Below are 15,822 nucleotides of genomic sequence, written 5' to 3' on the forward strand. Positions count from 1 at the left end.
CAATGTTCATCCAACTCTTCGTAGCCAGCAATTAAACTATAGTACTATCACAGATGTGATGAATGCGGTTCAAAATGCATTTCGAAACAGATGCAGCAGAGCGAAGGTTTGACATTCTTAAATTTGACATAGTTGAAGTATTTAAAGTTCAATTTTAATTAAAATTTATTTTTGGCAGATACACTGGGCTGATAACTGGGATTAGTGAATTGGATCCTGTAAGATGGCCTGGTTCAAAATGGAGGTGTCTAGTTGTACGTTACTTTTGATAGAGCTTTTCTATATATATATATATCCTATTTTTGTCTTCAAAAGCATTTGGAACTTATTTATCTTAAACTTTTACATGAGCATGCATTACTGCTTTGCTGCCGCACCTTCGGTTCTCTAAACTAATATATATGGTAGGGGTAGAATTAAATCCCCCTCCTTGTTAGTTGTTTGTGTATTTACTTCGTTGATTTTACATTTAAGATTCGCAAAACCATTTCCTGAACAAATCTGGTGTAAGCCTTTTTAACAAGAGTTGAAGCATTTGGGGCACTGGACAAGAGGGCAAAAAATAACGAAAATTGTATGACATCTTCACCATGTTAAAACTAAAATGAATTGCTAACACTTCTTTGTATTTGTCATGAAATGTCATGAGGGTTTAGCACATTTTTTTGGCTAAATCACGCTATGAAGGGATAAATCTGCTCTTGTATTTGTCACAAAATTTGTCCTGTGAAAGAATAACAGAGAGGAAAGCAATAATTCTTTCATTGATATAGGGACCATATATATACAAGAGAGAGAGCAGCCAATATGGCTTGCTGCACAAGTACTGAATTACAGGAAGGAATAAAGGCCTTGGAGTTGCAAAAAAACGTGTACACAATAATCAAGGTTTGATTTCCTGATTTGTAGGCAATAGTGTAGATTCACCTCTATTATGTTGATCAAAACACCGTACTCATAGTCCTGTGGATAGAAGCTCAGGGCCTTAATTATTTGAACCCTATCATGTTCAGAAATATTTTTAATGTTTCATAGACATCGGTGTTGCATATTGTAGCTGTCAAGTCTTTAGAACTGCAAAAGGATTTGTTGAGTTATTTTTTACTGCCTTGAAAGCTGTATTAACCTAAATATCACAAATGATGTTTTCTCTGCTCTGTAGTATGCCAATGCTAACTTACAAGGTGATAAGTTCATGCCATTAGCACTAAATACATTGGTTTCAAACTCTTGCAGGTAAGGTGCGATGATATAGACACAAGTAAGCATGGCAGCGTTTCCCCATGGGAAATCGAGCCATCTGGTTCTGTTTCTAGTTCTCATAGCTGAATGGCAGCTGGTTTGAAGAGGGCCGGGAGTGGCTCGTCTGCAGCAAAAACAGAATTTCTAGTTCCTAGTATATCGTGCATTCAGATTAGAAAATTTCATCGTGACACTGTCTCTGCAACATAATTTGTTGATTGTAACATTTTTTTTCGTACAGATGTTATTGGAGCATCAGACTTTGGGGTCTTGCAAGGTCAAGAAATTTTGGGTTTTGATAATCATTCTGAGGGTTTAGGTGGTCAGAATCAACATCCATCTGAACCAAGGAGGGGTTTTCATGGTTCTAGTGTTCCTGGGATTGCTGCTGGTGCTGGAGGTAATGGTCTCAGAAAGTCACTTGCAGACTCTGAGATTATCTCAACCGGCATAGGCTTTGGGGAATCATTCCAATTCCATAAGGTCTTGCAAGGTCAAGAAATATTTCCAAGCCCACCATATGGAAGAGCCTCCACTACTAATGAGGCTCATGAGTATGGTGGCCCTGGAATCTATGGTGGTTTTCAGGCGCCAAGCTTTAGAAATGGGTGGTGTGCCATGTTGCAGAGCAATAATACACACGTGCACCCATCTGCCTCGTCTGTGCGAGTTTCATCACCATCATCTGTGTTAATGTTCCAGCAAGCAATGAATCGGGTACCGGAATTCAATTCAGTATACAATGGTCATGACCAGGAGGAACAGAGAGTTATTAAACGAACTCCATACATCTCTGAATCAGATGGTGGAAAGCAAGCATCATCCTCATTTTGTGAACGTAGCTTCAGCAGGGAAGATCGTGGAGGCATGAATTCTTACAATCAACGCGGTATCTCAAATCATCCTGTAATAAGTCAGTCAACATTTAGTGGCAGAGTCAGGATACGGTTTCAGCGTACAAAGGCAGGTGTAGACTCTTTGGTTTATTGTTGTCTGAGGAAAAACGTGTCCCAGACAGAGAACAACTCGACCTCAAGTGCATCTACATTAAATCCTGGATCTTCCTTGTTTCCCAATGTTGGAGTGTAGTTTCATTCAAAGCCTGCTTTAATGACATCAGCAGTTGGAAGGAATTAACTGTTGAAACTGACTATTAAAATTCTCCATCTCATATTTATTATGTTAAGTAGTTGATTGTTGTAACATTGGGAAGTGTAGAGTTCTTTAATGTGTTAGTCGGCAGGCATGAAAGTTCCTTTGTATAAATCAGAGAAGGTTATCTCTGCGTTGTCATGAATAAGCAATACAGCTCTCTTCTCTTGCGGGTGTAGGCATTGTAAAGCCGAACCACGTTATATTGCCTTGTCTGTTTTTCTCTTCTTCCCTTCTTATTTATTTTCTACATTAACCGTGTCAAAGTAAGCAACCACTTCGGTGCATGAGATGCACGTTTCAATGTTATGGTGTGATTGTCCAAGTAGACAGGACATTCAATCTTCTCTAACATTGGTGGGTACGATCATCTGATTTGTGAGGTGGGTGTGTTTATGTATAGGAATGGGCTTTCGACTGGCGTGGAGAAAGGATGGAAAGCTGTTCACAAAGTTGGTAGAATATATGTATTGTCTTGCCTCTCATATGATAGTGCTGCTGGGGAGGGGAAAAAAAAAAGAAGAGGGAGAGGGGGGTCCAAACTGAGCAAATTCTATCTACGCAATTACATACAATTGTTAATTTTATTCCTCCTCTTCCCTACACGATGTTTGTTCTGTTCCAACGTGGCTTGCTATATTCCTAATTTTATTGTTTCTAATCATTCATTATATCTAAATCAAGAATTTTGTGACTGGTTATTGTTAGAGAATGTAGAGCAATAGAAAATTCTGAATTATATCTTGAAGCTGGAAATTACATGCCATGTTCTGCTGGAATAATATTCTATATTTAGTTGCATCAATCCAAGAAAAGCAACCTAAAAGTCCATGCAATGACTCGTTAATCATTTTGTTGAAAATAATGCACATTTGTGCTTAAGATTTCAAGAAGAATCTAGAGAATTCAAGAGCTCACAATAAAGAAGTTGCATGGCAGCAAATCAAAATGAATATGGTGGAATATTCTAGAAAAAGTGATAAGTGAATGGCCAGAGTATGGCGGTGGAAGAAATCTCTAGAGCATACAAACATGTGGTTGCAAGAAATCTTCCCAAGTCGGTGGAACAAAGCATGTCGGTTGATCAAGCCTATAAATAGGCATGCAACCACAATGGAATGTGGAGTTGAACCAATCAACTCCCAAACTACTAGGGAGCCAAGAGCTATCTAAATCGAAATATGTTGAGAGCTAATAAGCTCACCAATCAAAGTGTAAGGGCCAATTAGCCTATAAGAGCCAAATAATACAAGATAGTCTAAACAATTCTAAACTAAGTGTGGTGGCGAATAAATTAATATGCTAAGTGTAAAAGGTCAATTAGCCTTACTATTTTCTTCGAAATATAATAAAATCACTTTGTTTTTCCTATTCAATTCTAACACACTTATATACATATGTGAATATGCATTTAAGATTCATGTGTATGTGTACTGCTCTTCCGTTTCATGATGATGATTTGAACGACTGGTAAGTATTGGCGGCGGCCACCATGGGAGCACAAAAGGAAAGACTGGGAAGACAGATCTCCCTCCTCATCTTAAACTGAAAGGTGTGAATTGAGTGGTCCAAGTGGTGTTGTACATGACAGTGTGACCAAACAATTGTAGATACAAGACATCCTCATTATTTGGATCGCTACCACCGAAACCCTTTTTGTCCTCCCGTGGTGCTCATCGTTCCACTTTTTGGTGAGAGGATTTGCCGAGATTAAGTCGAACATGCGAGCTGTGTCTACCAAACACCATTTTGCAGTCTCCTTGACTTGACCATGACCTTTCCAATCCCAATCCCAAACACAATGACCATCGTCTTTCAACTCCCACTCACAGCACCTAGAGTGTGAGCAGGATCATCATGATCTGAATTGGTCGCGGAGAAGAGGCACATCCACAGACACCCTTCTCCTCCTCCTCGTCTACACTTACTTAGGAAGTCAAACCTTCCAGATTCGATTTCAGGCTTATCAATGTAATGAAAGACATATATACTATCGCCAAGCTGATCACGAGGAGAGTAGAGATCCAACCCGAAGTAAAGCCCCCAACATCACTCCACCAATACAAGCTTCCATTGTGAGCAACCCCGGGGTAGGGAGCCAATTTGCTAAAACAAAACCTCCGTGGGCTATTTACAAGTCCTTTGTCCATTGACCAGTCTCAGAAGAGAAGATCTCCAGGTAGAATTCGCTGGAAACCTCGGGAAAGTCCAATTTATCGTCATTTATTCACACAACCTTGTACCTATACTCAACCTTGCAATCCAATACAAGCTGAAACTAAATCTTTCTACATCTACTGCTTGCTTTCGATAGTAGGGATCGCATATGAATCCAACCCATTGCTTGGTGTATGGATTGCAGACGTAGTAATCACGTTGATAATACGTGGGTGCACAACACAAAATTAAATCATTATATGCTCCTACCACAACCGGCTCACCTTTATAAGGATCAACAATATCAGCTTGGAAACAAGGGAGGAAACTCAGAGACAACTCATGTTCATGTGGTTGATGATCAGGCTCCGATGACTGACATGGAAAAAAATTTCCTCTCACATGGTTCATCTTCATCAGGCTTCCCCGATGATGACGTGGAAAGAAATTTACTTCTTCTTGTAGTACGCCTTCTATCCGAAATAATTATAGCACGTGCACGTGCACGTGCAATGATGGGGTTTTGGTTATCACTTTGGATTTGGAAATAGTGTCGAAAAAAATAAGGATCAAAGATGAGACTGAACCAACGTTTGGACACACACATGCATCGAGCCGCACACTTAGGAGGGAGTCGGGAAAGAATTTCTAGCAATACAAACTGAGGGAGATCATCAAGACTAATATTCATGAGCATGGCTAACTCTTTCGATATTGATTTTTTGGGTGCCCACCATTTTGATCTTTTTAATGGAGACTGATGATGATCAGGGGCTTCTCCAATAGGTTTGGATTGGGATATTCTACTGCTCCAACTCCTTTTGGTAGCACGAGGTCTAATCATGGCGCCGATCGATCCGTGTGCAGTTTGATTGACTATTGCAATTTGCAGAGAGGATTTGGGTCTTGAAAATTAACTCTGATGATCTTGATAGCAATTAAATAATTAATTACAGGGGTTTGTGGGCAAAGGAGCTCGAAGAATTGTAGTTAAGGATAGTGAATTGCAATTTGCTTTCATTATAGTTTGACACAATAGGGCGGATGTATGTGTTGACGTGAGTCTTTCATTGATTAATTAAGAGATTTACTTTCCTATTTTATATAATTGACAAATCATTCTATAATTAGGAGATACTATCTTAATTGATTACTGTATCTATTTTCTTGTAAAGTACTCATGTAAACTCATATATATCTCTTTATGGAGAAGAATAAAATCTAACCTAAAGTATTCAAACTATATTCATATTTTAGTAGTATGAAATAATTATAGGTACAAAATTAGTTGAAACTCTTGAATCGATATTTAAAAATCTGAAAATTCAATTTCGGTGAAAGTAATTCAAGAATAAGTGATTTTGTTACATATCTTACTTAATACCCCCAACCAAAATCCTTTTTTCAGACACGGAGCTTTTGAGCAAGAGCTTTGATAGCCTCCTCAGCAAGGATTTTATACATTTTTTCTGTTGGATGAACAGCATCCCAGAATACATATTTTTCTGGATCAGTGCATGTCTCTAAGCCCCTGCATGAATCTCCAAACTCTATGGTTCCAGTCCCGCAACACCCTTTTGAAGTCTCAGACAAACCTGCCAGTTTTCACAAAACTTAAATTCTCAGTCTTTCTGATATTAATGTATAGAAAGAAAGCAGAGAAATTAAACTTACCATACAATGCTGGGTTGTTTATGGCATTTTGGATAATACCGTAAGCATCGACAAAGGCAGTTTCCATTCTAGATGTTGTGCTTATGGTCTCCAATTTCTCTTGTATCTTGGAATTCAATGAGAATGCCACTTTGTTGTAATTTTCGGCACATGTTGTCGTGTCCATTATCGTTTTGACAAGTGGCATGCATCCCAAAGGAGGGACCCCAACAACAACTAATTTTGTGCCTCCTAGCCTATGCATTGTCTGCAAGAAAATTAATGGCAAAAAAAAAAAAAAAAAAAGTTTCAACCAATGATGGGTACAAAATGTAAATTGGATAGGGCACGAAGGGCAGTATGGCCAAAAACTATGAGATTAATTTAGAGATGAAGAGCACCTGAATGGCATTAGCCATGCAAGAGACCAAGTAATTTTGATACTCTTCCACAGTGAATTGCTTGGGGCGAGTTGGGTCCAAGTAGTAGTCTTGGAGAAAGTCATTTGTGCCCATACTCATGACGAAGACAGCAGTTCTAATGATATCCTCAGCTCTCTTCTGACCAACCAGTTTTCTTAGTTTGACTTTATAATGCATCAAATACTTCAGCTGGCGGGGAAGAGATAGAACACTCTGTTGAACCATAACAAGAAAAGTTTAAAATCAAAATGTGACATGTATTACTTGATATGTTGCATTTACTTAAGTAACATCTAATTAAGTACTTAATCCCAAGAATTTACCGAAATATTGGCGGTGAAATCATCGTAACCCGAAGCAGCTGATGCAAAACTAGCACCGTGAGGCAGATCTTCCAGCTTCAGATTGGGGTCAAGAAATGCTGGGATTGTTTTTGTGTAGCCAATAGCATCCGCTGGTAATTCATAAAGCGGATATTTTCAAGTTAATTAAACTGCATACAAGATAATGTTTATTAATGTGACTAATTAATCATGCTTACCAATGAAATCTGTGGCAAGCCTTCCATTGCTGAACCTTCCAGTTGGGCGGCCATTGAAGAAGTCTTTGCCATAAGGAAGGAAATTGCTCTTTATGGTGGTCACTATAAAATTGTTGTTGCCAGAATCAACACTTGAATCTCCAAAGACCAAGATACATGTCACATTGTAGCGAGCAGCAATTTCCCTCGCTTTAACAATGTCTAGAGCTCCCGAGAGCAAAGGCAGCAGCAGCAGCAAAGCCAATTCCACGATCACAAGTGTCCCCTTCTTCTCCACCATTATTGGCCAAGTTTGATGCATGACAGTGGAAAAACTTCGGATCTTGTTTTGTGTTGAGCTTGGCCTCCCTCACCTCCTCTTTAATATGCTGATGTTGTAAATAGCTTGGATTGTAATTTTGGGACAGTGAATTTAACGCTAGCTACTCAAGCAGATATGTCACATAAATGTTGTAGACTCTAGAGCCCATTAGACGCACATAAAAGTCGTTTCGGAATGATAATGTTAAACTCTAGTTAAAGGTGGCGAGCAAAAATATTCTCTTAACTTCATGAACTAAAATGATCCCAAATCATATAGTTCTAAATGAGATATCAATAAGAAGGAGCCAGTGACCTGGTGTGTGATTATTAAGCAATAAATTCATGTCTCTGGTATGGACTGTACCAGCTGTTGGCCAGCTAACAAGTCGAATATTGCAAGGGCCATTTTTAAGTTTTTGTTCCCCTGGTTTTTATTCATATAAAGTTGCAATATTATATATATGCGCATAGCTGCATAAAGCAAACTGGAGATTTTTCTATAGCAGATGTAATGATAGATAGTTAATGCTAAACATTTGTGTGGTGGAATTGCATTGCATGGTCGCTGGACAAAATTTAATGCTCCAACAGATTTCTGCTCATCTTTTATGGCAAGTCAAGAAATTGGCTGTCCAATTATTTGGAACCAAATTTGAGTCTAAGTTTACATTTTGAAATAGTGATGATGTGCCTGGCTTTTTTCTTGTGTTGATTTATGATATTGGATTGGGGAATACCACATTTATTGTTTGAAGAGCAAGTAGGTCAGAATCAGAAAATATTTTTTCAAAAAATGTACAAGCATTCATTGATCGTTTTGACCCACACAATTTACTGATTTGTGTGATACATGCTGCATGTAGTAATGTCATTTTGTGTCAAAAAAATTGCATTAAGGTACACTTGAATGTCATTTGATCATAAAGATTTGGGTTCTATTATTTCTATTCATAATCAAATAAATATTGTATTATTTGAACATAAATGAGGAGTGTTTCAATACACAACTATTATTCGCTCATATGATGCAGGTTATTTTTTTATCGTTTTAATTAGTTTTTATGAAGCAAAAGGAGTCTACTCGAGTGAAAAAATGAATTTATTAACTGCAATTAGTAAGTCAACAAGTTAGGTAAGAGATTAGTTACAAGTCAGGTGCTTAGCATGTGTATTAGTTAGACAGCTAATCTGTGTTGTTATTTTGTTAAGGAGTGTGTTATGCTTTGTAATAGTTAGTTGATTGAAAATACAATACAGAAACACTTTATTCTTCTTTAATTCTATATATTGACTTGCATTGACTATTCTTTGCATTGACTTATAGACTAGAAGTCTCAAGTTCGAATCCCCACGGCATCATAATTATGTGTGTGTGTGTGTGAGAAATCCTCACCTTATAATTTAGACTATTGCTTGTGCTTTTTAAAAAAAAAAAAAAAAACTAATTTTCATGAAATGGATTAAAATATGTATGGATCAAAGGGTAACATTTAACTTTAGTCATTTAAGCAAATTTACTAGGGGTGTACATTGAATTGGATTGGATGATCGGTTTGCACAAAAATGTGATAATTGCAAAAATAATCGTATAGAATTCAATTCAATAGAAAATACCATTAAGTATGTACTAAATAGATATAAATAAATTTTAGAAAACAACACTACAACAGGAAGTTCGACATTTAGAGTTCAAATTACATCAATTTCCTTAAATAAAAAAAAAAGGCTTAAGTCAACACAAAAACTTAGAAATCTATAATTTTTATGCTATATTAATATAATTTTTCTAAAGAATATCAATAAAGTTGTGTTGGTGTGTTGGTGTAAGTAGAACGTGAAAGGTGGTTTAGGTTTGAACACTAGAAAATGCAAATATTTGTATATATTTTTAAAAAGTGGGATCTTTTCAGTTTGAATTGGATTTCAAACTTTGAATCTTTTCAGTTTAGTTTGGATCCTGTACATCCCTAAAATTTACCAAGATTTCGTTGTAGCCTAGTTGGCTCTCACTCGAAAGACCCGGGTTCAATTCCGGCAACGGAACTTTTTAATTTTTAAGTTTGAACTTAAAACCTTCAAGACCATTTTCCAAGCACAAACGGCGTCAGTTCCGTCTGCGTTCGTTTTTGGCGGGAACAGAAAAACATTTTTATTTTAATTATTTTTACGTCTTCTATTGTCTCTCCTCCTCAGTCCAAAAGACGGATTAGGGTTTCGAAATTTTTGCAGAGGGAGAGATGGAGAGGCCTGTCAGTATGAGTACCGTGGGAGGAGGGATCGAAGAGAACATATTGGCAATCCTCGACTCTTCTGAAGCTAAAGACACTCTGGACGCCTTCGAGGATAGTAAGTCTAGCTCTGTTATTGGCTTTTGTTGCTAATTTTCTGTTTGTCTGCCAAGAAAATTTGCTAGAAAAGGAAGTGAGCGAGCTAAAATTAGTTCACGTCTTAGTTGTTTTGGTGCTCGGAAAACGAAAATTTCAACTCAGTTCTGTCTCACAGTAGAATTGCACCGTTTCATCTGTATCTTTTCTTCCAACATTTTTATAATTTATTTGGTAATTGATGAACAGGAGTCGCTTTTATCGAAGCCGTTCGTGCTGCTTCCATTGTAGCAAAAAATGGAACTCCACCTACCTAGTATATATCTCTCTTTGTTATAGGCATACGGTAAATTGATATTTACAACGCATGTCTGTCCTAATACCCATCTGTTTATATCAATCTTGTTGCACAGTAAAATGTATGAGGCAATCTTCTCCATCTTGAGGATTGGAAAGTCTCTAGAATTGACTATGGCAAGTTTTCAGCTTTTGAATGAGTTAGATAAGGTACCCAGTCGCTCCATTAAAACTTCAATTTATATTCAGATGGTGCAAAGTTTTCTCACTAATTCTTTTTGCCTTATTTTGTAGCGTTTCCCTCGGGTAAATTCTTCTGATGTGGATAAATCAAATTCATCAAGCAGTGTGCCTGAACTAATCATGGTTCAAGAGGTACTAAGGTTTTTTTTCCTCTGTCTATTTGATATAAATTTCTGTTGTAACTGGCTCATATTGTATCATAATTGATGTCATTTCTCTGTGCTTGTTAGGTTTGGTTTCCATTCGTTTTCAGCTCCGAAAATGCTAGCCGTGAGAGGGGAGCTGCTAATAACTCAGAGGGACCAGTTGACTCATCAGTGAGTTAGATTTGATGTGGACTGGCAGTTTGCATTATTTTGGAGTTCTTAACCATTAGTATAACAGTAATTAGTTTGTTTAATTTGCTTTTTCTATTTCTATTTGGAAAGAGTCATGGTGCATAGACAAGGGTAATAGATCACCGCTTGAAACTCTAATTGGAACTTGATTTTCAGTAGCTTATCTGTTGCAATTTCACCTTGCTTAAGTGTTCTCTTGCCAACTGCAGGGTTTCCAACTTTTGATACAAGACCTTGCTGACGCAACCGATGAAGGAAACTTACGAGCATCAGAAACAAAGGTTAGTTCACTCGCTGTAAGAGAATAGAAAATGTTCCATTCAATTCGTGCTAGCTAATCTCATCGTTGTATTGTAAAAAAACTGTCTTTCAATTTGTGGTTATGAGTTTTGACTGAGTGTTTTGTTCTGGTAGTTTTATGCCATATAATTACTTAACTTGTCCTGCTTCATTGGATAAGCGGAATTTCCCCATCTTTTTTGGTCTTACTTGATCTTCTTTTGTTGCAGTCCTTAACAAACATGCTATTGTTTCAATACCTAGTTACCGTTTTTGAAGGAGATTTTCGACCACGTAACAGTGTCTATGAAGGTAAATTGATATCTAATTATCGGTTATTTTATGCCTCTAACTTTCTGGAAGTTTCAATTTGCTCGTTATTGTTTGCAGATACCATGAACTGGGTAGTTCTGAGAGAGTCTTTACTGAACATGCTTCTGGTATCCCTTTCTCTTTCAAGCCATGAATACTGAAGAGCCCGTTTTCCATTGTTGATTATCTGGTTATTAAGTGATTTTTATACCACGAATCTTGCCCTCAAAATTAAGTTATCTTTTGAAGGTGTCAAGAAAAGTAAACTACAAAAGCTTGATGAAGGATTGCTTGACCATTATGTGTAAACTGTATCTAAACTGTACTGGATTCACCGACGATCTGATATGTTCAGAGAATTCTGTGGCACAACCAGCTGAAAATTTTGATACTGCTGCTGCAATTTCTTTACTTGAGGTAGGAAAGCATACCTGCATAGCCATGCAGAAGTTTCTAATAATGGTAAGCCCCTTATTAATGTTTTAATATTTGTAGAATCAGTTTCTGCATTGGCACTGATTTTGGTCCTGTTCAGATAATGGAGCTTGATGTGTCCAAGAAGAGTGCAGAGATGCAAGGTTCTACTACCCGAGCTGATGGTGTCAGGTATTTGTTTCTCGTTCTTGGTAGAGTTAAAGTTGTTATCTCTCTCTCTCTCTCTCACATGTACCATCTTCTATTTGTTGAGATAGCTGCACTTTTTGGGTTGGTGCAGAACTCCTCTGGTGGAGATAATTCTGGACGAGCTAACATACAATAGAAATATTATTTCCCCGTTTCTTCAGGTTCATATTTCTTTTAATCGCTATCCCTTTTTCGCTTGTGGTTTGCCATGTTTCTGTATCCATATATAATCTATGTGCCAGCCACCTCACACGGAACAAGTTTCATATCTCACTTAAAGTTTGACGATGTATCTGGGTTCATATGGACTTGGAGTATGATTAGCAATTTTTTTGAGTTTTTGGAATTTCTTATGCTTCATTCCTAATGTTTAAGAATGAGAAATTTGACTATTTATGATAAGTTGGCCACTATGTCTTCTGCCAGTTCTTTATGAGGATGCATTGCAGGTTTTCAATGAACCTAAATGGAAGCTTGAGGTAGTTGTGCAGTACTTGTGGAAATACATTGGTAAGGTAAGCTTTCATAGTGCGGTAATAAAACTATTCTGTTTTAAAGTCAGCCAACCAAGGTACTTCTGTTGGTATTTCCCTTTTTTTTCCTCTTTTATCTGTGTTTTTATTGTCCTGAAATGCTTTTTTTTGTTGGTGTTATCTGTTGTCTGCTTACTTTTTCCTGAGTGCGTTTGATATGGTTATGAAGTAACTTGAAAGCACAATTTTGCGTTATTGATAATATCCTCATTTAATTTATTATATTATACTTGTTGTAGCCTTCTGTTCGCACTCGTAGGTCAAACAGTCCTACGGACAATGCATCATTCAGTGGAGCATTGAAGTGCTTTTCAAATATCACCAGCACAAAAAGTACCTTAAAAAAGATTAGGACAGAAGTAGTTCAGTTGTTGTTAGCACATGGCTTTCAGGTGATTATTCTTTCTATTCATACATACTAGTAGCATTCTTCTAATAAAATTAGTTTTATGGGGTGATGTGTTGGTTGATTCTTCAAAGGATGTAAAGTCAATTTTCCGTAACATTCTTGATTGTTGTGGTTGTGTGTTGATTTTTCAGGCTCATTTGTCGCTACCAAGTGAGCACCATCCTGTTGAAGACACCTCTGCTTCCAATGAAGAAAGAAGTTGCCGCTTGCTTATTGAGATATGCAAGAATATAATATCTGCATTTAAAAATATGAAGACAGCAGACAAGTAAGATCAGAATCAGAACCAATGCTTCATGTTTTCTCTGCACATGTTCATGCCCTGTAGTATTTGGCTCAGTACTCCTAACATTGTTTTAAACTAACAAAGGTTAGGCATAAGACATACAAACTTGAGCTTGTTCAAACAGTGACCATGAAACCAGTAATGTTGTCATGAATTTGCTAATGTCCAAATCCATTAATGGAACATAATATCCATGCGGTTTATCGTTTTTTCTTATACTTTTTTCATTCATTTCTTACATGTACTCTTGACAATTGAAATGTCTATTGTCAATTTCAGCATCTTTTGTTTTTTCTTCTTTTTAACCTCATATTATTACATTACATGGTTCAGGCAGATGGAGATTTTGTCACTTGGAAAGGAAGCACTATTTACGGCAGCTACTATCATATCAGCAAAGTCATAGTATGTTTCAGGTAACTTGATTTAAAGCTCTTGTATGTAATTATATAGTAGGAATTGGCTCATGTATGCAATGAACTGCACATTCATGGATGGATATAAAAAATGCCCGCTAAAATAATTGACTTTGACTTGGATCTTGATCATGTTAGATTGCCAGGGATTGATTTTTATCCTAAGCTACAACAATTGTATTTTCATCTGAAGAACTGCTCTGCTAGTTTCCGGTTTTTTTTTCAGGTCAGCTGCAAATAGCATCTTGTGGAAGCTTGACAAGCATTAAGGAATGTGCTGCATGCGTTATTTTGGCAGGTCCTAAACCTTCATGCAGCTCATTTATCTTTGTTTTAGGATATATCTGTAGAAGACTGTTGGAAATGTTTTTGTAAATGCGTATTGCTTTGGCTATATATTTAAGAAGAAAAAAACCCCAAAATGTATAAATATTTATGAACAATGCCATCTCTCCAAAAACATAACTTGAACTTGATGCATCCATACATGCTACCTTAAATTCACATGATCAATCAAGAATGTTGAATATTACATCCCACAAATCCAGATTCAAATTCCAGTCCATTGTTAAATCTTCCGTCAAGCCAACCGACGAAAATTATGATTGTTCTTCTATCACATCATTTGAGTTCCTGAGAGGATTGTTAACAAAATCAAAAACTAAGTCGAAAGCAAACACTAAGATGGAACAAACTGCAAACACCAGGGGAGTATTATTTATTTACTTGGGGGATTGCGAGTCAATCTGCATTGTGACTGGTCCATCATTGACCAAGTTGACCTGTTTATTACACCATTATTTATATACAAATGATCCAAGACTTACAGAGATTTCTCAGGATAATGCAGAAAGAGTAAAATAAACTCTTTACCTTCATCATTGCTCCAAACACACCATCTGCATGCACACAACCGTAAAAGAGATCAAATGCATTTCGAAACGAAATGAAAGTAGCTAAAATTGACAACATCTGATTCTGAACAAAAGATTTAGTAATTCATGAAGCAAAGCAAGCAATATCACACCTTTGACTGCATCTGGTTTGTAAGATTTTCTGAAGCTATCCACCAAAGAAGCATAAAAGGGCTTTGCATTCTGGGGCGGCATTGCCACGTGGAAGTCTGGCTTGTTACCCTTCAACACTCCGTACAATGTAAACTGGCTCACTGCCATTCACACTCTCACAGCATTAGACTTTACTTCTTCCAAGTATACAAATCCAATAACCATCACAAAAATAAATAAAATTTACCCAGTAAGACTTCATAATTTCTATGCATTACCTGAAAGATAAATATACAAATATTTAAAGTAAATATAAAAGCCGTTAATACAGTTGAAGTTAGAATAGGAAAATTGGGGAAATTACGTTTTGGTCCCATCCTCTGCCAGAGCTTTCATTTGGGAACAGCCTCATATTCAAGACCTTCCGGCATCTGAAAATTTTAATTAACTTCTCTCGGTTTAATTTTGAAATTGAAATCAAACAAAAAAGAGAGAAGCTCAAGAGTCAAGATAGAGAGTACATGTAGTCGGCATCGGAGTTGGAATCCGACTCATGGAGGCCCACCAGGACCAGCAAACCCGGCCCAATTTCCGACACCGTGCGCCCTTCTACCTGCAAATGCAAGCAATTTGCTATCTTACACCGCTGAGGCGTTGGATAATGAAGAAAAAGAAAATAAAGAGAGAAAATGTCTGTGAATATGAATGTGTACGGACTGACCTCGACGCTTGCGGAGGCGACTCGCTGGACCACGGCTCTCATCGCTCTGATTGGTTTGGGTTTCGATTGGAAGCGGAAGTTGTTGTGGGCTTGGAGTTGGAGAGGCGCTAGCAATGGCAGGCAGTACATGTTTTTCTTATATTTTTCTTATTTTATTATGCCCCTAAATAAATAAATAAATAAACATCCTTTTTTAATAGTTTTTATTCCACGTGGAAATGATAAAAACAGAAACCAGTCAACTTGTCAACCTGTTGAATCTGTCCCCGAAGACCATCCACCTCTGTAACTAGAAAAACTTATATGAAGCGGGAATATCATTGTTGGACTATTCTCGACCAATTATATACACCATGATTTGCATAAATCATATATTTCAATCTTAAAAGCGCCTAACTTAAAAGTGCTTTGATTTGCAAAAGTCGTAGATTCCAACCCTCATGACACTTTATTGTTGTGTGTGAGAAATTCATTTTCACTTGTAGTTTTATTTATGGCTTATATTTAATATATAAAAAAAAAAAAGAGTACAATATTTCTGTCATAAAGTAGGGTTTTGTTTT

The 15,822-nt window shown here is 37.1% G+C and overlaps 3 protein-coding genes and 1 pseudogene across 3 annotated transcripts; 2 read left to right on the plus strand and 2 right to left on the minus strand.

Annotated features, from left to right (window-relative positions):
* The first annotated feature begins 48 nt into the window (after positions 1-48).
* On the plus strand, positions 49-2,597 carry LOC117624413 (annotated as a pseudogene).
* Positions 2,598-5,857: 3,260 nt separating this feature from the next.
* LOC117625832 (GDSL esterase/lipase At5g45950) lies at positions 5,858-7,656 on the minus strand. The gene is made up of 5 exons (XM_034357401.1): positions 7,168-7,656; positions 6,950-7,080; positions 6,606-6,839; positions 6,226-6,472; positions 5,858-6,146 (listed from the first exon to the last, which is right to left on the minus strand). The coding sequence occupies exons 1-5, from the start codon at positions 7,466-7,468 to the stop codon at positions 5,956-5,958; spliced, it is 1,104 nt and encodes a 367-aa protein (XP_034213292.1). The 5' UTR covers positions 7,469-7,656; the 3' UTR covers positions 5,858-5,955.
* Positions 7,657-9,297: 1,641 nt separating this feature from the next.
* Positions 9,298-14,015, plus strand: LOC117626575 (negative regulator of systemic acquired resistance SNI1). The gene is made up of 16 exons (XM_034358320.1): positions 9,298-9,816; positions 10,044-10,110; positions 10,208-10,301; positions 10,386-10,466; positions 10,565-10,651; positions 10,882-10,953; positions 11,182-11,263; positions 11,342-11,391; positions 11,513-11,725; positions 11,799-11,869; positions 11,979-12,048; positions 12,337-12,402; positions 12,660-12,812; positions 12,961-13,097; positions 13,449-13,531; positions 13,758-14,015. Exons 1-15 carry the CDS (start codon positions 9,708-9,710, stop codon positions 13,519-13,521), a joined length of 1,425 nt encoding a protein of 474 aa, XP_034214211.1. The 5' UTR covers positions 9,298-9,707; the 3' UTR covers positions 13,522-13,531; positions 13,758-14,015.
* LOC117626576 (D-aminoacyl-tRNA deacylase) lies at positions 13,982-15,427 on the minus strand. Its single transcript, XM_034358321.1, has 8 exons — positions 15,260-15,427; positions 15,060-15,151; positions 14,903-14,969; positions 14,786-14,816; positions 14,559-14,699; positions 14,405-14,430; positions 14,258-14,313; positions 13,982-14,164 (listed from the first exon to the last, which is right to left on the minus strand). The coding sequence occupies exons 1-8, from the start codon at positions 15,386-15,388 to the stop codon at positions 14,131-14,133; spliced, it is 576 nt and encodes a 191-aa protein (XP_034214212.1). The 5' UTR covers positions 15,389-15,427; the 3' UTR covers positions 13,982-14,130.
* Between the last annotated feature and the right edge of the window lie 395 nt (positions 15,428-15,822).

This window comes from Prunus dulcis, chromosome 4 (assembly GCF_902201215.1).
Source record: "Prunus dulcis chromosome 4, ALMONDv2, whole genome shotgun sequence".
In the NCBI taxonomy this organism is placed as follows: Eukaryota; Viridiplantae; Streptophyta; class Magnoliopsida; order Rosales; family Rosaceae; genus Prunus; species Prunus dulcis.